The sequence below is a fragment of the Hetaerina americana genome, unplaced genomic scaffold (genome assembly GCF_022747635.1).
Source record: "Hetaerina americana unplaced genomic scaffold, ioHetAmer1.1.p SCAF_7, whole genome shotgun sequence".
Lineage (NCBI taxonomy): Eukaryota > Metazoa > Arthropoda > Insecta > Odonata > Calopterygidae > Hetaerina > Hetaerina americana.
Window position 1 is genome coordinate 12,241,081 of NW_027287316.1, and position 24,354 is coordinate 12,265,434.

A 24,354-nucleotide genomic window follows, 5' to 3' on the forward strand; every position below is an offset into this window, starting at 1 on the left:
AATTATTTTTTCAAAACAAAAAAAAAACAAAAAAAAGTCTTTCGCACTCCCAAATCCTCCATCTTCCCCTGCGGCGGTCACGACGTTCGTCGGCTTTTTATTCCCTTCTTCTACTCCTCTGCACCTCCTCCACGTCCGCTTTCGACTCCTCCTCTCTCCCCCCTTCCCTTTCCCCCTCTCTCCGGAGTTTAAAAAGAGATTGAATTAAATCACCTCCGGGGGGTGTGGGGTCAGAGGTGAGGCTTTCGCGTCACCCCGCGGGGGACTCCTCAGAATCGGGGGCGCCTAGCGGGCGGTGTCACAGGCAGGGCGCCCCCCTCTTGCCGGCGGAGGACCCCCTGGGGGGTCGTACGCAGAGCAGCACGGAGAGGAGTGCGGAGAGGAGGAGGAGGGCGAGGGGGAGGATGAGCGCGGCGGCGAACCCTGGGGTGGTCATGCAGACGAGGCCGCGCGGCGGGGCGCCGAATGTGAGAGTGGGCACGGCGCTTTCGGAACCTCCGGGTGGTGGCACGGGGAAGGAGAGGTCACCGGGGGAGACGACGCGGATGGCCCGGTCCAGGCCCACCTCGCCGCCGTCGTCGGACGCCCTTCGCACTCGGCGCCGCTCCTCTCGCGGCCTTCCCCCGCGGTATCCCTCGGGGGGCACGCCATAGATCTCGGGCGGTGGTTCCAGGGGAGGCAGGGCAGCACCAGGGGTCCCGTCCGCGCACTGATCCGGACACTGATACCTATGAATACGATCAATGAAGGGTGCGTCATTTAAATATTTATCCTTCCTCATCGTCCACGCATGATATGAGGGACGCCTTCCACCAGATGACGTGGTAATCAGCCGAAATTCCGATGTCTGACCCTTGTTAAGGTCCTCTCAGAGCTTTGAGCGAGGACAGAGTCAACAAGCCACATAATCATCGGACCTCAGAGAAAAATTAAGATTTAAAATGGATAGATAAACAAAAATGTCAACAGTAAACCTATTAGAGTCGCAGTTTCACGTTCACACCAATGCCTTGACTTTCACTCTGAGTTCGAACCCCAGTCCGGATGAATGCTATTTTTCAATGGGAAAATCGAATACAAGTACTTGTAAATCGTATGAGTTTTTGACGCTGATTCAGGGGAAATAATGTTGCCCCGCTTTGCAATGAACTGCCAGGACCTCAATGAAGAGCTATTAAAATTGACTGCCGAACAGAGGGATATAAGGAGTCCTTTATCCATCCTCAGGTGTATAAATAATAGATCACGTTTTCAAACATCCGAAAAATTAAAATGATTCCGAATAACATTAATAATTGCAGACTACACCGATGGATGGTGACCTATCCTACACCCCCTGCCACACGCACTAGTTGCGGCTTGCAGGTTAAAATGTGAATGTACCAGTGGGGCACGGTATCCTCAGAGCTTTGCTCAGGATTGATTTCACATAATTTTTCTCAAATTTTCAAACTCCACCCCTAGTGCCCTTGAAGTTACGCTAAAAAGACCTAAAATACCTAATGCTTCTTACCATTCATTCTAGCAATAATTCCGCAGAAAACTCCTCTCTCAGCGTGATGATTCAGGTTTTTACCACAGCGGCAATAACAGCGCTCGCTAGACGCTTAAGATTCCACTCATCACAGAAAGTAAGTTAAACATGTGCACGAAAAGAGCCAAAGAGCATAATATTCATGGTAGAATGGGGATATAAAATGCTTGCACGTCGATACAATACCAAGCTACTTGCACCGCTGGCTGAAGCGCAACGACTTCATCGTCATTTCCTCTTAACTAAATGGGTCTGGGAAGGCATCCAACATTGCCGATTCATCAACTTTCATTTTCTCATTTCTCCTCGAGGACTCTAATCAATGAATAGGTAGAACATCGAGCTTAATACTTTTCCAATAAAAAGCTGCAAATCCACTGATCAAGACCCTTTAAGATATTTTCTTTCGTCAATGAAGTAGATTATTTATTCAGTTAAATTACACATTCATGGACGTCATCGCTATTAGACCACAGAACGCCAACCGAAGGCCATTCATGTGTTCATAGATGGAGCAGTGCACACTCGGACATACACTCGTAGATTTGAATAATTTATTTTGCATTTCCTAGTAAAATAGAATTTCATAAAGCCCTATTGCAAAACGAGGTCTGTCTGTTATTGATTAGCGCTCTATTCATATTGAAAAACAATTTTGTTGGCAAATGTAGAGTGAATTTTCCTCAAAACGGCTTCTGTTTAATTCAAGTGAACATATAACACATTCTCAGTTAGCCTTATCTGAATTCTCTCAGTGGATCAATTAGTATGTACAGTTGAATTTGCAAACGGTACTTGAATGGGAATCTTGTTTTCATCAGAAGCAAAGGCTGATTGGGCTAATTTTGTCCCTCTAATGAAAACAATATTGATTTCGTCACTTCTGTCGTTCATTCATTCTCCTTTGTTTCAAAATAATACCCTGTTCATGGCGAGTCTCTGAATAACTATGGCAACTTTCGTATGACCGGTATTACATAAAAGTCACGCTACATTTTGGTTTACCATTCCTTTACCCTTTGCTTTTAAATTTTACCCTCTTGCGAACAATATTTTATATACTTTATGAACAAGTTGTTCGACCATGTTAAATTGTGTGCCTAATATTTTTCAACTATTCTTTGTTGGAAATTGCATCCTCCCAGGTTAGTATTTCGGTATTTAATTAGTTATATACTGACAATTTTTTCTTACTTAAAGTTTTCAGATCAACTCACGGAGTCTTTGTGAGTAATCGGATAGGTTTAGACTTAGATTCGGATGTACTCCAGCATGGGCGTTTAAGTTTACATGAATTTCACGATCCCCTGGGCGATGGTTAATTTATGATTAATTTAAATATTCAGACTTTACATTAAGGCAGAATCTTCAGTAAAAAAAACTTCAAATATCAAGTAGTTCGTAAAACATTCAGAAAGGTGAACATATTTTCAAATACTAACTACTGATTTATTCTAAAGCATCGCAATTTGGTCTTCTTTTTGACAAATGAAAATCACCAGAAAGTGGCATGAATTTATTCTACAACTTGCTTGGGAATCCAAGAAATTATATAATAAATAACTTATCGAAATAATAACAAATATTTTATCTGATTCTATAAATTACATTTAGAAAACATAGACATTAAAAATGAAAACCCTAGAGTAAATAATATTAAAATAAAAAGACAATAGCAAACAAAAGCATTTTAAGACATATATTATTCGCCTTTTTTATAAATGATTATTCATTCCCACGCCAGTAACACCAAGTGATGCCAATATCACGTTCCGCCTTTCGTGATGACAAAAAGTGACATTGCAGCCATTAGACAGATCTTAAATTTGGTTCTTGAAATTTCTGATGTCGGTCATTTTGTAAATACTATAGTGTATATATCCTTTTTTTCTATTTCTGTTTCTCTGTGAACATACTTTGTCCCCATTTCTTTCGTGCTACCCTTCTTGAAATCTACAAAAAATTGTTTCCTTCGAAATCCTTTTGGAGCCACAGAATATTTCATGAATTATTTCATCTCATACAGTCAAGACTGTACGCTACCATGGTTTCCCAATGCACATATATCAATCTTCCCATGAGGAATAAGCAGAGAGATACCAGTCTTTAATTTGGTCTTTGGTTGATTGCTCGTATTTCTGCTGAGAAGTTTTATCTAGATTTCGGTAACATTCTTGAACACGCACATTACTTTATCCGTGTTTGAGGGTGCAAACTTGCCGTATACTTCAATATTCTAATTAATAGTATATTGCTGCATTATTTTCCCACTCTAATATTATATTATGAACCAATATGCCCTCATATCGATGATGGAACAACGATTAAAATTTCTAATTTAAGGTAAAATGACTATAATACACATAAATATGTGGATATAAAAAAACAAAAATATACTAATTCTTGTGTAAAATACTAAAATATCTTCTCACGTTATCAACACTTTTTAACCGCTGAACAAGGAAAAAATGATGGGAAAGTGTAAAAAGCTTTACAGAACTGCTAATTTCATTGTAGCATTAGAAACCATTTTCGTATAATCAAGTTTAAATTTTAAAAAAATCAGATATTCATTCAATAAAACATTCAATCTTGTTTCACCAGAAACACATTAATGGAAGAATCTTATAGTACTCGTTCGACATTATGTTATCTTGTTGTTTCTTTCTAACTTCCTAAATGGCAGTGAAAAAATAACTAAAAGTGATGTGTTCTCATTCAAAAGCTAATGCAACCCCATTATTTTCATTGATTGATTTACGCGAATATCATGAATATCATCTCAAATAATAAAATTTACAAATTATAGAGTTATCTGATAAAACTCTGGGAATAGAATCTTTTGATATGATTGGAAAACTGTTATTTACGAAAATATTATTAAATGTTATGAATTCAACACAAAAAAATGTCCATTTTCAACACTTCGCAGTATGCTTGAACTTAAAACCATACTTCTACAATTAGCAAGGAGATTTCTAAGTCCAATTTACATCTCTAATGATCTCAAGCCAGATATTCGTAAACAAATGAGTTGCTCTTAATATTTTTTCGATGCGTTGTAAGTGAATAACAATGGCAAAATTAATTAAGATTACAAATGAGTAAGTTGATCGGTTTTTGCTCAAAAACGTCATCCAAAAGTACAGTAACTCACCTGCAGATCTGAATGGTGCACTGGAAGTGTACCTCCATCGAATCTGGGAATTTGAACGCCTGGAAATGCGCGTAGGATAGCACGGATGCAGATGCTCCAAAATTCTTGATTTTGGTGAATCTGGACATCAGCTTCGGTCTTACGACGCATCCCCTCCTGCGAAAAGATGTATTTCTTTAACTTCAGGGAATAATATCCAATCATAATATTAACAAGTTTATTATTCCATATTTGTGGAAAAGTTTGATATTGTTTATATCCATGAACGAAATCCAAACACATTTTAATTACGAAAAAATACGAATTAATTAATATTTTACGTAAACCGACAATTTTATTTCTGTGCTTATTTACTATCATTTATACTTTTCTGAACTGCTGACCATGCATATTTTAATAAGCATAATCAATTAAATAACTTTCAATATATATTAAGATAATTGTGATGAAATTGACCAAAAATAGTAATGCATTCTTCTAAAAGTCAACTGTATAGGCACTTGTATGATTTATTTTATTTATTCCTATACTTATTTGTCATAATAATGAATTAATAATTTAAAATTCTAAATAATTTAAACTTACGTAGTGCTACTGAAATCATCCCTTATTTTAATCATATTGCTTTACTCAAACTTGTTACTGGATGTATTAACATGTGACACATTACCAAGTCTTTCCAAGAGTAATGATAAAGATTTAAGTTTGAAAGAATGACAACGTGTGATAATCAAAATATATGCACAGTTAGCTAAATGCGTAAGTCGTACGCTCAGCAGACATCACACCCACGAAGAGTTCATTTTCCTTGTGTCAGTTTTTCAAAATATCGTGACTCACTGTCATGTAAAATTGTCGTAGTATACTTAATTTGTATTCTTATTTCGTTTAAAAATATTAATGCACCCATTCAAAATTTTTCTTGATTATTTCCAAGAAGCCCAACATATAAGTAGGATAAACAGCAATCAAATATTGCATTTACCCTAAAATAGGAACAGAGCCAAGAATAGAACGTATTTCCCATTAGAATTTATCCAAGAACTTCCCATTAGGAATACCATGCAAATTTATCATTTAATCTCGTAATAATTATAAAAATCAGTGAATCATTTGGCTATTCACTGGGATTAATCTCCCTGAAAATTGAACTATATTGCGTAAATTTGAAGTGAATCCTGGAACAAATTTAAAGTTGGAAGTGTTGTTTAATTTTTGACGCATGTGCCATTTGCTCAAGGGTGCACGAGCAACCCAGGACATGGACTGCCTACAAAATGAAGTTTCTTTAACTTGTTGTGAGTAAATATGATTAAAATAAGAGGTATTTTCTTCGGAGATAATTTGAACATGGTTCTGCCCAATCGCTGTGCATCTTCACATAGAAGAGTGTGAAATAATGGGACCTGAACTGGCGGAACACCATTACTAGATGACCTCGGATTCGGAGAGTTACCTGTCAACGAGCTGTATCGGTGCCCTCTTTCCGTCGTGCGCCATGCAATTCCTCACCAGCATGTCGAACTTAGAGTCGTCGTCCTTGATGGCCAGCACCATCGTCATGGTCTGGCCTATCTTGACCAGGCCGGAGACCTCTGATGCCCAAGGGCCTCGTCCAACCTGCAGGCATAGTGTTTAGGTTAGTGCTATCAATGAATGATTCCATCTCAGCGATTAATTTTAAACCTGAACTGAATATAGTACCAATCCATGAGCATGACCATCATATTTTACTTCTGAACTTTATGCATACATTAATGCATGAAAAACTGGAGATAAATATGCGTCATTTAAAATGATTTCATAAAAATATTACAATCAAAGCACGCACGTGCACAGATTCGAGCATCAAGGGCATAGGCAGACTTATCGCGGAAAAAATTGAGATTACTCCAGTTACGTATTTTGAGCTTTGAAGTTCAGTATATTTAAAGTATAGGAAATCGAATTACAAGATGCCTCGATGGATGTGGTCTCAATAAGCTTTTTTCAGAATTGAATGAAATTATTAGCATGAAATAGTTTCTGTCGGTAATGGTTAAGTAAATTAAAATTCATTGTCTGTTACTATATTAAACTAATAATCGTTTTTTGTACTTCAAGCTTGAAAATGTTTGTAACAGCCACCGTTTAGTTGCATTCAATTGTCTTTGAAAGACATAGTAGTAGTAGTTTTTAGGGGAGGCGACCGACAGCTGAGGTCATTTGCGCCATAGGGGATGGACAGGAAAGGATGAAGGGTGGAGAGAAACCCGGCGTCGGCATTAGCCTACTCTTTACGAAAGGCGCCAAGGGGTCCGCAGCTTAACGTCCCATCCGACGGACGCCGTACTCACTCAAAGTGCCCTCCACAAAGCACCTCAAGTAGGGATCGAGATACCTCTGAAAAATATTCAACACCGCCGGGATTTGAACCCGCGCCCTTGAAAGACATTAAATAATAAATAATAAGCCTTCGTTTGTTGCACCTAGAGAGCGTAACTGTTCATGAAATTGATAGAGAGCTATGATATTTATTGCACATATTTTACAAATTTCCCAATAAGCATACAATTTTTAATGAGTAGGAAACTTAGGAATCGCTGAATACAAGTATTTGTACTTTTTGTTGATATGCAAATTTTCAAAGACAGTCGAAAAATACGGACCACAAATATTGTTAGCAATTGATCTTTTGTCTTAAAATATAAAGCATTGATAGCCCGGAGTTAAGTATACCATAAGATTAAAAACAAAATAGGAAACAAGTCGTGGCATTGTAATACCTTGGCTGTCTTCTTTAAGGAAATGGTTTTCAAAAGTTAATATTAGTGTCTTGCGCATGTGCAGTTTTTCCAGGTGCAAAATACTGAATCACCTACCACGTGAATTAAAATTTTGCCTACAACAGCATTTGAGTGCCAGCACAGATTTTTCATCCCATCAGGAGTCTGTATGACCTTAGATAGGGTGGATAGAGTGGGGGAGTTTGTGAGTGGTTGGTGAAGGGATGGGGGAGAGGAAGACGGAGCTCACCTGTATCTGCATCCAGCATCCCACATTGTCACCGGCGAAGTCCGCTCTCACCACGTCGAGCATGTCCACGGGGAACGGACGGAAGGTCACGGACTTCTCGTACTGGTCGTGCCAAGTGCAGCGGAGCTTGCGAGCCTGGTCCCACACCTCCTGGACCTGCGACGGGAACGAGAGACGGGAGCTTTAGCGTTGGGGGGAGGACGGAGGACCAACGGGGGGTGCAACTGGCAACAGGGGGCCTGATTGATATCCCGGGAAGGGAGGCCAGGGGAGCAAACCATTTCTCCGACCAGCGCACTCGGCGAGCACGAGACGTCACTCCGATCTCACTCGCTTCAAGTTTTTATATCTCTCGCCGGGTGACCCTGAGTAAACAAGGTTTTTCTCCCACTTCGAAGAGGATGAGGTCAGCTATTTTCAAAGATTCAGGTGTGGAACACAAATCTAGAGACGCCGAAATGGATTATATCAGCGGTTGGTCGCAGTGTAAAAAAATATTCACCTCATGAATAATTGGTTCATTTGTATACGCAGTTAAGATCAGCAAATAATCTCTGGCATATGTATTTTTTCATTCTCTTTTTTCATTGAAAATCAATTTCTTTTCATTTAAAAGCAAGCATGGAGGATGTTCCCTTTAATGCATGTATAATAGTGTTATAGATGCGTATATGTCTTTTATCAAACCAAGGGTGAATTATTGCTGAATGATTTGGTCTTACACAATATGATTAACTGCATTGCAAATATACCTACGTCACATTTTTTGCTTCTGTTTGTATAACAAGTTTCAATTTTTCGAAAATTGTCCCCACATGATCAGTAAATAAATAGTCAAAATAATTTGCTATGTATTCAGTTATTAGAAGTTCCACGGGTCACGGGGAGATTAATTCGTTTCTGCATGATATTCGCGCTTGCAACTTCGCTAAACAATTTTTCGTCGAGGCAAAAGAAGGCCAAGACATGAAAACCAAATAATGATTAAAAAGGTAATGAATGCTATAAATTGATTACTCCACACCGATGTGTTCTGTGTGTGTGTGTGCGTACATATATATATATATATATATATATATATATATATATATATATATATATATATATATATATATATATATATATATATATATATATATATATATATACATACATACGAGGGTCATCCGGAAAGTAGTACCCGTTCGTGCCGCATGAAGTGCTGACGACGCGAGTAGCCGCTGGACGAGGTCAGATAGCTTCAGTGGCTTGTCTGCCTTCTCTGAGCCAAGTTGCGTGACGCTAGCATTGCCTGTGTTGTTTCTGTGATTGTTTACAATGTTTAAAAAAATTGAGAACGCCGCCAGTTGTGAAGTGAGGGCAGTGATTAAATTCCTCAATGCAAGAAACGTTCGCCCATGTGATATTCATCGCCAATTAAAGGAGGTGTATGGAGACAATGTAATGGACGAGTCGTCTGTTCGGCGGTGGTGTCGCAACTTCAACATGGGGAGGGGGAACACACACGACGATGAGCGTTCGGGGAGACCGTCTGTCATTACAGACCAACTGGTGAGCTCAGTTGACGAATTCGTGAGGAACGATCGGCGCGTCACAATTGATGACATCTGTGAGCATTTTCCCAATGTTTCTCGAACAATTGTTCATGAAATTGTTAAACACCATCTGCATTATGCAAAAATTTGTGCAAGATGGGTCCCTCGCGTATCTCAATGAGCTGGCGGCGAAGGACTATGCAGCAGGAATACAGAAACTTGTCACACGTTATGACAAATGCCTTAATTTGCTTGGAGATTATGTTGAGAAGTAGTTTAAAGTATCCTCTTTCAAATAAAATTTTTTATGTTTGTTAATATTTACTTTTGTGTCTTTATTTCACGAACGGGTACTACTTTCCGGATGACCCTCGTATATGTATATATATATATATATATATATATATATATATATATATATATATATATATATATATACATACATATATACACGAGTATAAACGACACATCGGTATGGAGATATTATGTACATGCATGTATACATGCACACAAATCGTTAAATTTTGTTCATATTTCCATATGAATATTATTTACTTGGTCCATACCAAAGTGTATACGCATATACAAATCATGGTTTTTTAATAATATTCGTGCTATGAGCCACCACAATGGTACCTATTAGTGGCAGTAAAAACATCGCCATATTTGCAAAGTGGGCTCAGAAATATAAATAATTGAATTTTTAAGCACTTACAAGTTCTCAATGAATTTCATTGAAGGACGGTTTCTTTTTCAAATTTTTATGCAGAACAATGGATAATTTAGATTTATCGGATGCCTCCGATAGGTACATAAACGGAGAGCAACCGATGGCCATATTACCCGCCAGCTCATTAATCCCAGTACATTTCTCTCGCGGGACGAGACGAAGCGAGGATGAGTGGGAGACGGGGAGGAGAAAGCGCTCTCTCGCTCACCTGTGGGTCGTATTGGATGACAACTGTATTCTCGAAGTACGTCCCGGAACCGGAATCTGCTCCGTATCCGTACAGGCCGTTCTCCGTGTTGCCAGTGGTTCCGCAAGACCTCACGCCGATGTCAAAGGTGGCCGAAGTCCTGCCCAGTCCCGCCGGGAGATGGACGCAGTGGCCGTTGGCGAAGTGGCCCTTGGAGAACACGATCCCGAAGAAGGGCTTGTCGAATCCCAAAAAGACCTGCCAAGTGAAGTGACATCGGGAGAGATGCACAGTGTGAATTATATGCGAATATATATACATACATACATTCGAACACGAAAACCCGCCATATGGCGACCAAATATTCATTCCAATGGAAATAGATATAAAGAAAATGGATAGGAAAACACATAAAAGAGCAACGATCCGGCAAGTCGAAAGATCCGGTGCTCAAGTCCCGCTCAAGGAAATATTTTTACACCCGTGATCTGCTCAATTCCGCTTTCCCCACCTCTCCTGTGTTCGTCTGTTATATAGTATGTGCTCCTATCCCTTTTCCTTATATCTATTTCCATGTGAATGAATATAATATATATATATATATATATTTTTTTTTTAAGGTAATCTACCGGTTAAGGTAGGTTTTTCGATGGACACAACTACCAAACAAATATTTTATTACTCCTAACAAAACACAAAATCCATCATCCTACTCTATATCAGGTCCCTCTTCATCTCTGAGTACTTTCTTCCCCCCTTCATCCCGTCCAACATCCCTATCCTGTTCCTTCCCTTTCCTCTTTTGCCCAACATTCTACCCTCTATCACAGTCTTCAACATCCCACTGCCGGTCAACACCCCCTTCATCCACTTTTCCTGCCTCCATAGGATTGCTCCCAACAAACCCCTCTCTTCGCCCACCATACCAAGTACTTCCTCATTTGTTTTCTTCTCTGTCCATTTCACCTTCTCCATTCTTCTCCACACCCACATTTCAAAAGCCTCCAGTCTACGTCTATCCTCCTGCTTCAATGACCACGTTTCCGCGCCGTACATAGCTACGCTCCATATCAAAGTTTTTACGAGTCTTTTCTTAACATCCTTACTCAGAGTCCCCGTCATCAACTCCCTCCTCCTTGTGAAAGCCTCTTTGCCTAGCGAAATTCTTCTCCTTACGTCCCTACTACTTGGACCGTGTTGGTCCAAAACACTACCGAGATACGTAAACTGTTCTACCTGCTCTAGTTTTTGCCCTCCTATTTTAATGTTAAGCTTGGCCTTTTTCTTTCTAGAAAATCGCATAACCTTTGTTTTATTAATATTGATTCTCATCCCATACCTGTCGCACTGAATTTCCAATTCACTCAGCAATGCTTGCAGCCCCTTGGCTGACTGACAAACTAAGGCTTGGTCATCAGCAAACCTAACTGATTTAACGAATTCCCCGCCCACTTTCATTCCTACCTCGAGTTCTTCCCATGCCTCTTTGATCATTTCCTCTGCATACAGGTTGAACAGCAACGGTGATAATGGGCACCCTGCCTTACACCCCTTCCTAACACTGCCCATCCTGACTCCCCGTTTCCCACCCGCACCTGAGCAGTCTGAGACATGTACAGGTTGCGGATTAGCCTCCTTTCCCTCCAATCTATTCCTATTTTCTGCAATATACTCATTAGTTTTTCCCAATTCACTCTATCAAACGCTTTTTCGAAATCTACGAAACAGGCAAATACCTCCTGGTTGTGTTCTATATTCCTCTCGATTAATAATCTCATTACTGCAATGGCATCACGCGTACCTCTCCCCTTCCTAAACCCAAACTGATCATCCCCTAAGTAATCATTTGCCCTACTCTCTATGCGTTTGTTTATGATCCTGAGAACAACTTTAGCTGCGTGGGATATCAAACTAATTGTCCTATAGTCCTCACATGACGTGGCCTGTACCTTTTTCGGAATCGGAACTAAAACTGCTCTCACAAAGTCTTCCGGCCAGATTCCCTCCTCATAAATGCTACGGATCAGCCCATATAGCCTCTTCCTCCCACATTTTCCTAAGCATTTTAAAAGTTCCACGGGAATGTTATCTACCCCCACGGCCTTATTTAGTTTCATCTCCCTTAATACCCTTTCTATCTCATTGTCTAGTATGCCTGGACCTAAGCTGTCTTCCTCTACGTCATTTTCTTTTTCAATGTCTATCTGTGTTGGTCTATGTTCTTTACTATACAGTTCTTCTATATACTCCTTCCATCTCTCTTGGATCTTTCCTGCGTCAACTATTACCTTACCCGCCTTATCTCTAACTATTAGCATAGCTCTTCCTTTCTTACTTCCCGATAAAGATTTAACTTTGCTGTACAGCGCACCGATTTCACCCTTCCTCTGCAGACTTTCCATATCCTCGCACTGCGTCTTCCACCATGCGTCTTTTGCTTTATTTGTTACCCGCCTCAATTTATTGTTCAATTCTTTGTACTTCATTTTGCCTAATTCTGTATTTATATTCTTCCATTTTCTCCGCTCATCCATCTTTGTAATCATCTCATCCGTGATCCATGGTTTCCTAGTCCTTCTAGTGTTAACGGTTCCAATAGTGTCTTTTGCGGCTTTAGACAACCCTTCCTTGATCATTTCCCATTTTTCTTCGATAGTACTAAGCCCTTTACCATCCTCCATGATTTTCTCTACCGCCTGTTTGTATTCCTTCCTTTTCAACCCATTTAATGCTTCTACATTCCATTTTCTAACTCGCCGCCCCTGCCTTATCTTTTTGAAACGTACGCTACATTTCATAACAACTAAATTGTGGTCTGAGTCCGCATCCGCTCCCGGGGAGCTGTGCGAATTTATCACACTGTTCCTAAACCTGTGTCTAACCAGGATATAATCTAGCTGATATCTTCCTGAGTCACCGGGCATTTTCCATGTATACCTGCGTCTTTTGTGGTGTCTAAACCAAGTGTTGGTGATGACTAACCCCTGTCTCCTGCAGAACTCAACTGCTTTCTCCCAGCGGTCATTCCTCGTGCCTAAACCGTAGTCCCCCACCTCATCACCATCTCTTCCTTCGCCTACCGTCGCATTCCAATCCCCCATCACTATCAAATGTTTCCCTGCAGGAACACAAGCGATCATGTCCTCTAACTGATCGTATATCCTATCGACCTCCTCTTCCTTATGGTTGCTCGGTGGCATGTATACCTGAATAATAACTAAGTTCGTCGGTTCTGCTTTTATCTCCACTAGTAGTATTCTATCCGTTACCTGCTCTATGTTGACTACGCTTCTTCCTACCTCTTCATTTAATACTATGGCAACCCCTCGTTGGCTCTCGTCCCCACCGCTGTATATTATTCTATACTCATCACTCCAGTAATCCCCGCTATCTTTCCATCTCACCTCGCATAGACCTAAAATATCTATATTACCCCTTTCCATCTCTCGCTTAACATTCTCCAATTTCCCTGTCCTCATCATTGTCCTAACATTCCACGTTCCTATTCTAACTAATGTGGTTTTCTTCTCCTGCGTCTTCTGTCCTGCTGCTGCTGGTTTTCCCTTGCAAGGGTTTCGTGGGATGACGACCGCGGAAGCCTTGCCTCCCCCGCTGCCGGGCACGACACACGGCCGATTGGGCCGAGCCCCGTGGTTGCCAGGACTCAAAATATCTCTATTGTCCATCATATTTTTCTAGGGAATGATAATTGAGGTGGTTTCCCGTTGCCTTCCTCAATAGTGTTTTTAACGTGACACCATCACTTACTGGCCGCCCCACTGGGGTCAGACGCCATTGCAGCCGCCTCACTGAGGAACAGACGCTGCGTGGACTACCTTTCGTCTGGCTCCTAACCTTCGACCTATCTGGCATGGGTGACCCTACCAGGAGCAATTTTTATTACTCCCGCCAGTACAGCTCTAGGGGTCATCGGAACGCACAAGCCATTCCACCACGTCAAGGTTGTAGTCCGGGGAGGGGATATATATATATATATATATATATATATATATATATATATATATATATATATATATATATATATATATATATATAAAATCAATATACACATATTATATTTACAAAGGTGGGCAGATTTCATGGGCAATATAGCGGGCTACAAGGTAGAGGGGAGATTGTAGGCTGGTCAAACAAAGCATAGGGGAAAAGATTTGACGGAAATGAAGGGAGATAGAAAGCATGCGGATTGAAGAGTCGTTTAGGGTGGTGCGGTATTAGGTACTGGTTCAGCTAGTGTTTAGAAGCGCAGCAGCGGTCAATCTGCGTCTAATAAGAACCAAACTGAACTGGTAAACTACCATTAATAATAATAATGAACCAGTGATACTTAAATAATGTTCTGAGAGTAATAGTAGGAAGGGTAATTATTGACCTCCGTATATTGTTTCGCGTTTTTACATCATCATTATGTGACTGAAAAAGTAAATGAATTACATGCAATCTGTACAAGCATCCACTTGAGGAACGAGGTAGAAATTCCTCTCGATTCCTTTTAAGTCCTAACTCAGTGCGTTCACTGATCCTCGGGCGACAGTTCCGTAGTCGAAAGGGCAGGTCGTGGAAACCTATGTGAACTGAACAAGTAGTAATGATAAAACGATAGAATGTGTCACTACATATCTAGGAGGGTAACATGCAGTGACACATTTTATCATTACCACAGAGTGTGCGCGACTTTATTTTCTAACGAGATTTCTTTCTCGTAATTGAGGAAATGCTTTGATTAAGTATTTCCTCTTTTATTAAGAGGTAACTAAGATGGCTTACGTCTCTAAGACAAATTATGCTGATTTACGGGATTTCATTTTGTGCATTCATTACGATCTCCCATTGCCTACTATTTCTCACCCTTGGAAAAAGTTTCCCGCAAAAAATTAATATTGCTAAGAAATAGTTCAGGTTATAGAACTTCGCATTGCGAGAATCTTCCGGGATTTTGGCGCGCCAGTTGGGTCTAATCTAAGCATCGCCTCTCTGAAACTTTAATAGTGTAATTACGGCATCAAGGAAACACATTTGTAATTTATCTCAATTTGCCTTTTTTGAGGTTGACCTGAATAGAAATTCCCTGTGGCCGTCAAATCATTTCAGGTATTTACAGTCATTTTAACGTTGTAAAGAAATCTTGCTGATATTTAGAGCATCCTGGTTTATATTACTGGACGCTTCAAATAAATAAATATATATAAATATATACACGAGAATATATGTGTGTGTAATGAATTGTGTCCCTAGCTTACATTCTTTTTTTAATGACATTTACGATATATCTAAATATTTACAAAATAATTCTTAGCAAGGGTAAATTTTAAGTCGTTGCTAGGAAAATGAGTAAAAGGAAGGACAGTAACCCGTGCGTTAGATGATCCTTTCCCGCAGTGGCATGGTCAAAGTCGTTTTTCAACCCCTGTGATTTTAATGGGGAACTTTTAATTCGAAAAATATCAAGCAAAATGGCGTACGTTGTTTTTATATTGTTACCATTAACAATTCCCTGCTCCCAAATCGAAAATTCCGCCAAAGTCGCCAAATTCGATAAAAATGGATACCTTTACATTCGAAACTTAGAAATGGAAGATATTCGTTCGGGTTCTAATGGGTGAGGTTGTACTGAGCTCTCCATTTGAGGCAGTATGTCGGGGAAAGAGGTTGGTTTGATAAGGAGAAGGAAAGTTTTGAATTATGATGCGTAAGAACAAATTTAAATGGAAAACAGTCAACCTTTTACTTTGAATATGATGGAGACAATCTGCCGTAGAAATGTGTTCTGTTTGGTATATCTGTGGTTTTGGTTTTCAAAATGTTCAAATTATGTAAATATAAAGAGACAATTAGGAGCTCTCATAACAGAACGAGTAAGGAGAGATATTCTTTGGTTACTCTCAATCACTATTGATTGCTTCTTTGCAGAAGACCTCAACTAACTTCCCCTCTGTAATAATGTGGCAAAGACTGCAGATGAAATGCATTGCATGGTCGAGGCTTTTGAGGTTTTAGTGCATCTTTTCAGGTTTTTATTGGCCATGAATGGCCTTTCAAAAGCTGCTTAAATGGCCGTTGCAATTAAAATAGATCTTGGGAATTTGATTGCCAATGAAATGAGTGTCTTCCTCTCACCCGGGGCAATTCTCAGGCCACCGAGGCAACATCTGTCGACGATGAAATATATGGGGAGGTGCGTCGTCCCCTGGGTTCCCCGCGGTGTTCCAGCCACTGCTTTGCCACGTGATTGATTGCCCTCTAAGAGTGAGCCAATCAATACGCGTGATGAGCCGGGCTGATTAAAACTTGCTGTTTGGGGAACTGTGTTGAACACTCAAAAATGCTTCCTTCTATGCTACCCTGATAAGCGTGATTGCTGCTATTCACATACCTAAGGTTTTATTTACGCTGAATGCGATTGGAAAACATGATGTTGACTCGAAAAGCCTTTCTGATAAGTCGAGAGACAGTAATTGGGAGTGCCCCAAGTGAAAATGTGCAGCTAGATTAAACCATGCATCCAATACAAAATTTCAAATAATTAAGGGGATTCGAGTTATAAAAACTCGTAATGCTTGTCAGAAGTTTGGATGATAAAGTAAAAATTTTTCTTGCAACAATGTAGCACACATTTTGCATTTCCAAATTTAAAAAAATATATATATATATATATATATATATATATATATGTGTGTGTGTGTATGTATATATATATATATATACTAGTATATATATATATATATATACATATACAAATACAAAAAAATATATTTGTTCAGCATGTTTACAATTTTTAACACATTCATCGCCAAAATTTCAAGGTCAGAACATTGTATTTTTATTTTACAGTGACATTTGTTGTAAAATATTGTGAGCACCTCATTCATTTTAAATTTTTTTGTACAGTTGTGCTTGAAATTTTTTTAAAGTACTGTAAATTAAGAACGAGTAAATAATAGCCAATCATGTACGTATATATAATTTTTCAGAAAATTAGGTGAAGTAAATACTGATGTAATAGTTATCAATCCATATTTTCTCTGCCTGGTCAAGGGACGTTATTGAAGGTTTGAAATTGTTTCCAATGAGTTTAAATGTTAAAAAAATCAAGAGGAACTGACGTGACATCGACTAGGCTTTAAATATACAAAATGAAAAGGAATGTGCCTCTGTACCCCCCTCCCCTCACCTTCATGGAGTTCTTCTCGCACTTGACGTCGAGCGAGATGATCTTGGGCATGTCCGTGGAGGGTGCGGGCCAGGTGTCGGGCGGCGGGCCGTACGTGCCCACTGCTGTGACTCCGTTGACCGCGAAGTCCGCGACGCCATCCTCGGCCACATGGATCTTGTTGGAGGCGCCGTCGTTGCCCTTGGGGTACGAGGGTCCCACGGAGAGCAGGGGCGGGTTCCCGATGCCGGCAGAGAGGGCCGAGGGCCCGAAGAACGCATCGCCGTCCGCGGACTCGAGGGCCAGTTGGTCGCCGTTGGAGTCGTCCCTGTTCTGAGCCTCCTTCGGGAGGTCCATGGCGGATGCTGGAACCGCCTCCACCACCTCCACTTTGCCGGAGTCGGCGCTGTTTAGGCCGGAACCTCCCCGGCTGTCCTCGGCCTGCGGAGACAGAGGAAACAGCGAGGTATGAATACTATGCAATCATTATAATGCACACATACACTCTGCCACCCTTGAGGCTTTGATTCCGTCCACCAAAAAAACAGGATGAATAAATACAATCAATGAGGGATAACATTTGTATATTCGACAGGTTTGAAGTACTGAATCAAATATTTTTCAGCAGAGCACATTACATATCATGCGTTACAATAGTATAAAATGATTTCTTCCTTTCTGGCTGTGTAGTGTATAAAACAAATATTACACTGCTTAAAATAAAAAATCACGAATTTCAAAGCCGCTATTGTCGACTTTGAGTATGCATGTTTTTAAGCTTTGTTTAGCACTAATGATTATTTTGTGTGTTAAAACTGTTTTTTTCTTAATATCTATACGTTAATTTAATATCCGCATAATAAAGTGCTCTTAACTATGGCAGAATGAGGTGAGCTTTGTGGAGATTAAAGGCGTTTCCGATAAGAGATTTTTATTCGTCTTGTCGACTAGTCCGCAAATACAGTAAAATTGAATTGATACTTCATTCACTCTCTTAAGTGCAGGCTTTAAAGAGCTCCTCAAATTGAAACAAAGAATATGATCTCACTCAAGACCACCTCAGTCTATATCGTGTCGCGACTGACCAACCAATGTTCAAGGAGGTTCGCCTATTCCCAATGAGAGAGTCTTCATCATGGTGTTCCATGGCACATCTCAGGGTCCGACTGTGAATGATGGTCCAAGACCCTTCGGTTCGTCGATTTTCCCTTAACCCAAAGAAGGTGGAATTGCTTACCGAATCAGGTCACATGCATCGTAGATGAGATCGACTTTCAAAATGTTGTTATGACACGCTGAGTAGCGTATGAAATTTTTTCTAGGAACTAGGTTGAGAATCACTCACGGGACGAAGGTTAAATTTCACATGTATTAAACGTCTGCCATGAATTGGAGGGGGTTTCGTATTTAGCGATGGTGTTGAAAAAGTATCATTAGCCCCGACATACTGCGGTAGGAGAGATCATGTAAATACAATTAGAGGGATTAATAATACATAGAGTTTGAATCAAGATGTAATTTTTTCCACGGACGATAAGGGATCGGAAAAACGTTGTCCGACCGCTCTAGCGAGGGAAAATAGTATTTTGGTCAAAAATAGCCCGGATTTCAATTGCCCCCTGCCATACACCATGGCGGTGGCTTGCAGGGTGCTATGTAATAATAATAGTAAAAAAATGTCCCCGAGTGACCGAAGTCGGCAAGCCGGTTTGTCCCCTCCACAACGACCCTATTCCGCGAATCCCGCGGACGTGAAATCAACAATTAGCGTGACGTCCACTGGAAAAAGAGAGAATTGGGGGAGGGGGCAGCAAACCGTCATCGACAGGGAAAAACAGAAAAATGAGCAAACGAGCGACGCATTCCAGAGGGGCGGAGACGGGGACGCGCTTAGACAACCGAGACGGGGGGCGGGGGGAATCCTCTACCATTCGGGACGGCAGAGAACTCCGGGACGGACTCATGAATGGGCCGCCGAGAGCCGACCGGAGGGCCGGGCCGAGGGGAAAGGGGGACCCGGGCGGTGGTGGGCGAAGTGGAGAAGGAGAGAGAGAGAGAGGAAGGAAAGGGGAGGAAGGCAGACGACGGAGGGAAAGATGCAGGAGGAGCGGAGTTTAAGAATCAAAATCCGGTTATATTCTCCGAATGAGATACAGTTAAGATCTCCCCGCGGGGATGGATATACCTCCCGCCGCACACAAACACACTCACCGTACCCATATAAATTCCTGCACCATTTCCAGACTGAAAGAGATAACGGAACGCGTCGGCGGACGGCGCTAAAGGAGAAGAGCAGAAGCGGGGTGTGAGGGAAGGGGGGTGGGTTGGGGGATGAGGGAGGGAGGGAATCGGCGTGGAAGGAGGAGGGGTCGGCGGGGCGGGAGGGAGGGCATGACGGGTTTTTCGGGCTTAATTATCGAGGAGGGAGTGAGAGGGAGAGAGAGTGGGGATCCGCCAGGTCTCAAGTACGGAAAAATTTATGTGAGACCAAATTGCATCTCTCCCCTCCTTTATCTATTTATTATTGGGATTTATTCGCGAAGGCCTCGTGTATGTGTGTGTGCGTGAAAGAGTTGACAAGGGTGAGAGCGAAGCGGTTGAATACCACCCACCCCCTCCTTCCCCCCCCGGTCCGCCACTTTGCCACCCCCCTCACCACCTCTCCCTCCTCCAGAGTGCGAATGTGGGCCAATGAAATTCTCACGACTCCGATATGCGCGGACACGGTCCCCTCCCCTTCCCCCCCGATATCGGCCGAGGCGTGCGTGTGTCTGCCGCTACCCTTCCTCCCCCCGCGGTTCTCCCTCCCCCGGAAATCCCTGCGACAACCGACTCCAGAGAGGACCCGGAGGGAGAAGGGGAGAGGGACAGAAGATGGTTTCGGGAAACTCGGTGGTGGTGGTGGCGGTGTTACCTTAATGATTGAGAATATGAGAGCGGCCACGGATCTTAGGCATTAGGGTGGCCATGAGGAGGATGTGGAAGGTTAAATAAAAAATAACGTTGTTGGCATCAGGTCTTTCGAGAATGGTGCCGGACCCGAAATGTTTGGACTCGACCGTAAGGGAATGTTAGCCGTCGCTGACCGTATAAAGATTTTATAGGAAGAGGACGAGTTATTATTGTTTCGCCGTAAAACGTTACAATTGGAGCGCGTGGCTAAGGTTTTAGCGGTGATTTAATGTACCGACAAAACGGAGAGTTTTGATGGGATCGACGTTGACATAACAACGGATTCGAAGGATAGGCGCGTGTTTCATGTAAATTTTGATTAATGAAGGACACACATTACATTCCTTCGGTTTGAACGAAATATTTTGACAATTTATTTCATTCGTTGACGGTGTATTGAAAATATCTACCCGTTAAAAAATAGTGCATTTGGATTAATTATGACTAAAGGTATTTTGCTAATGCTGTTGCAATGAGAGAGAGAGATAATATAACAAAAGCATCTTTGACGGGAAAGATTCACAAGGGAAGCATTTAGAGCCGAAAATACCATTTGGAAAGGTAGATAAAATAATTTATGATAAAATATAAATTAATTCCGCTATTTCACATATCACTATTGTTATAAACTACAGCTTATTGTTAGAAAGTACTTTTAGCATCGTCATTATATTTGCAAACTTATATATTTAGAGGTTATGTGCCGATACATTCGCGTATAAAATTAATCTTAGTAATTAAAAGCTAAAGTCTATACTTATGTATGTATGCATGGTGGTATTAAATATGAATCGCTATGAACACCGTGTACTCCCAAACGTCTTTAGACGAGAAAACAGATGGACGCTTGTTACATTAAGAAGTTATGTTTAAGCAGAAAGTCAAAAATAATGACCTGTCTGCAAATATGGAAGTTTTTACGAGGTTCATTGGAGGATAATATGAAATGTAATTAATTTTTTTTAATTTAAAAGTTAAAAAGGATGCGGCGATATAAAACATAAACTACCCGTGGATTAATGCATTGTAATTTCGAACGTCTTTCTATAAAAAAATAGACGAATGACTGCCCCATCAGTTGGCTCGCCAAATACCAGTTATTTTTAGTCTGAAATTCAAGATAATGACGTGTTCGTAAATATAGGAAGTTTTTTTTAGGTTCACCGAAGGATAAATCGCACTTTTTTTTCACCAAGGAATTAGGACCACATTTTTTTCCATCGCCCTGCGGAACGGCTTTAATTCGTTTTCGCCCCGCTCGCCAATTCCGCGGGCGAATCCCTGGCCCGGTCCCGGTGTGGCAGAGCATCCCTCTCACTATCCCGTCGCCCCACCCACCCCCCCGCCGGCCGTCGGTCGGAGCGCGACCGCGAGTGGCGCGCCACTTGGCGGGCGGAGGCGGGGGTCCGGCCGCTGACTCATTAGGTGCCGCCACCCTCCTCGCAACCCCTTTCGCACGGGGCGTCTGGGGAGCGCCCTGTGCGTCTAACTGTAAATCACCTGGAGCCGCTTAGGTCGCTTATGCAGTCTGTTCGGTCTCGCGTCTTAGCTTTAGGCCGCTTCTCCCCTCAAACTCTTCCCCCCTCCCAACACGTCCCAGAATCACTCTCTTTCAAGGGGTGTCTCCCTACACGGGGGTAATCCACCCACACGCCCACGCCTCGCCACCCTTGGGTTGACATCGAGGTCTGCTTGTGGCCACTTTCAAAGTGTCGCCGGACACCTCTGGAGGGTTTTCCTCCTCCCGGAGTTGGGGTGCCAATCGCGTGGAGCCGCAGTTCTGTTACTTTCCCGTGGTGGGTAGCCACGGTGGGTGTGGACTTCCGGCGGAAGGAGCCACAGAATCTCCGCGTCTGCTGCTGGTACTCCCTCCCTCCACGCCCCCGCGTCCCCGCCCCCGTGTGTGTATGGACGGCTCTTTCCTCAAACGTGTCCACGTGTCGCATTGATAAACGACAGGGAGAATCGTGTCGTGATCACTGGTCTCTTCCTCAGTTGTACTCTAAGCCTAATTGGATGGTGTGCCGCGAATAGGAGCTAGATTTGTGAGATACTTAATTGTGCTCTCAATAGAATATTTAGATTATTACATGAACTAGGTTAGGAATCAAAGGAGAGTTGAAAATTGAATTACATATTATTTATCTGGCATATATTTGAAGATATCTTTTGCGATAATGCTACAAATGTATCGCTATTCCCGTCGTAAAAGGGTGGAGAGATCGTGAAAATAAGATTGAAGGGAACTGTAGAACCGACGGATTTAACGTGCTGTAATTCACGAACGAAGAGACAACTGCAAACGACGGCGTTAGGATAAAAATATTTTATTCTAAGTAGCCTAGCGTGTTCTCATTATTATATATAACCCCCATTTTATTGTTCTTCTTATTAGCAGTTCATTTTGTACACGAAGAGAAGTACTTTAACCTCCCACACTTCATTTTTTGCAGCTGCGGTAAATATCATTATCATTATTTGAAAAGTAATATGTAGGTATCTCTTGGTAAGTAACATTTAATCAGCACTTCATGTTAATATTGCCTTCCTGGTGTAGACTCACTCTCTGTCACGCACCGTAGACTGGCAAGGTGCCATGTAGATACGAGATAATGCAGAGATATATATTGAAATAAATCTCTGTTTCTATTTAGAGTCTGAGTTTCACTTGGAAATGGAAATCTGCAATCCTTATTGTATGGCATTAGAGGATGTAATATGATCATGAGCAAATACCGGCGGTCAATGCAGACTGGTACGTATACCAATGGAGTAGCCATTGATAAACTAATAAAAATTGCTTAGTTTCAGAGAACTCTAGGAAAATGCAAATACAATTAATGCTATGAGGTAACATGTATATTTACACCCAATTTAACCTGTGGTGAAAACCTGCTTAGTTGTCTCATTGCACGAAGATGAGATTCCACATATTTGAGCCCGGAACCATCGAATACAATGCGAGTACGAATGATTACTGGGCTGGAGCAGATAAAAAAAACAGAGACAAACAGATAGGTGCAGTCAATTTAAGTAGACATTTATCACCTAATAATCGGTAGAAAACAAGTCAGAACCCAGTAATATCATTAGTGCCACGCATTAACTAGACATAATGGTCAGAACATATCAAACGTGACACTTTTCAGGGAATCAGTTAATGAGCCAATGATTTCCACGATTTGCCGAGCAGAGAGAAGCAGCCAGCGGAAGACGATTTCCAGGGGCTTTATTTCCTCCGAGTCTTTATTCTGTGGAGAATCAGCCTCCATTCCTCTTATCATCATTCGACTCACCTCCATTTTTCCCAACATCAAGTTCCTCATGATTAACTCCTTGCGCTCAGTCTATCGGTATCATCCTTTTCCTATGGCTAAACTAATACTTCCATTTCTTATGCTTCTCTAAGCACTTCAACTCTCACCTTCCTGTCCGATTGATTGGTGGTCGTATCCCAGTTTAGGTTAAGCTGTCGCTCGAGGATAAGCGGAAAGGCGTATAAAATATATGCTTCCATAGATACCATAGTTCATTGGCCCATTCGCCGTTAGTGGTTTTTATGATGAGCATCCTTCAAAACGTAATGTGACACGGATTCGCTCGAAATGAAATTGATAGACCCACTGTCAATTTGGATTGAAAAATTTAAGACGGCCTTAAAAAGAACTTTTGATGTCATGCGTATTTCCATGCCTGGAAAGGTGGTTACTCTCCAAACAATTGACTTCAGTTCAAATCAAAAAGTACAGAACTCTTGGATTTCGGTATAAAGCCCATCTTAGGTTGCTAGGTTATCACTTATTTCGAAAAACGGAGAAAAATTGCCACTGCGGACGCAGGTTTTGTACGCATTTACTTCGCCGTCAGGAAGAATTGGGTGAGATGCCTTAATACAGCTTTAAAATAAAGTCTCGATTATATCCATCAGACTCCAAAGTTTAGTTGAATACTCTTAAAGTGTCATTTAAATGGAGACTAGTTCCTACAATACAGTGCAAATAATAAAGAAAAAACTAGAATTGAATGTTATCTGCTAGATAATTACGTATTTGATCGTCATATTGAATAATTTT

General features: G+C 41.3%; 1 protein-coding gene across 1 annotated transcript; it reads right to left on the reverse strand.

The window, feature by feature from the left end:
* Positions 1-298: 298 nt before the first annotated feature.
* LOC139696538 (uncharacterized) lies at positions 299-23,583 on the reverse strand. The gene is made up of 7 exons (XM_071595341.1): positions 23,578-23,583; positions 17,351-17,770; positions 10,180-10,416; positions 7,707-7,862; positions 6,148-6,311; positions 4,692-4,847; positions 299-728 (listed from the first exon to the last, which is right to left on the reverse strand). The coding sequence occupies exons 1-7, from the start codon at positions 23,581-23,583 to the stop codon at positions 299-301; spliced, it is 1,569 nt and encodes a 522-aa protein (XP_071451442.1).
* Between the last annotated feature and the right edge of the window lie 771 nt (positions 23,584-24,354).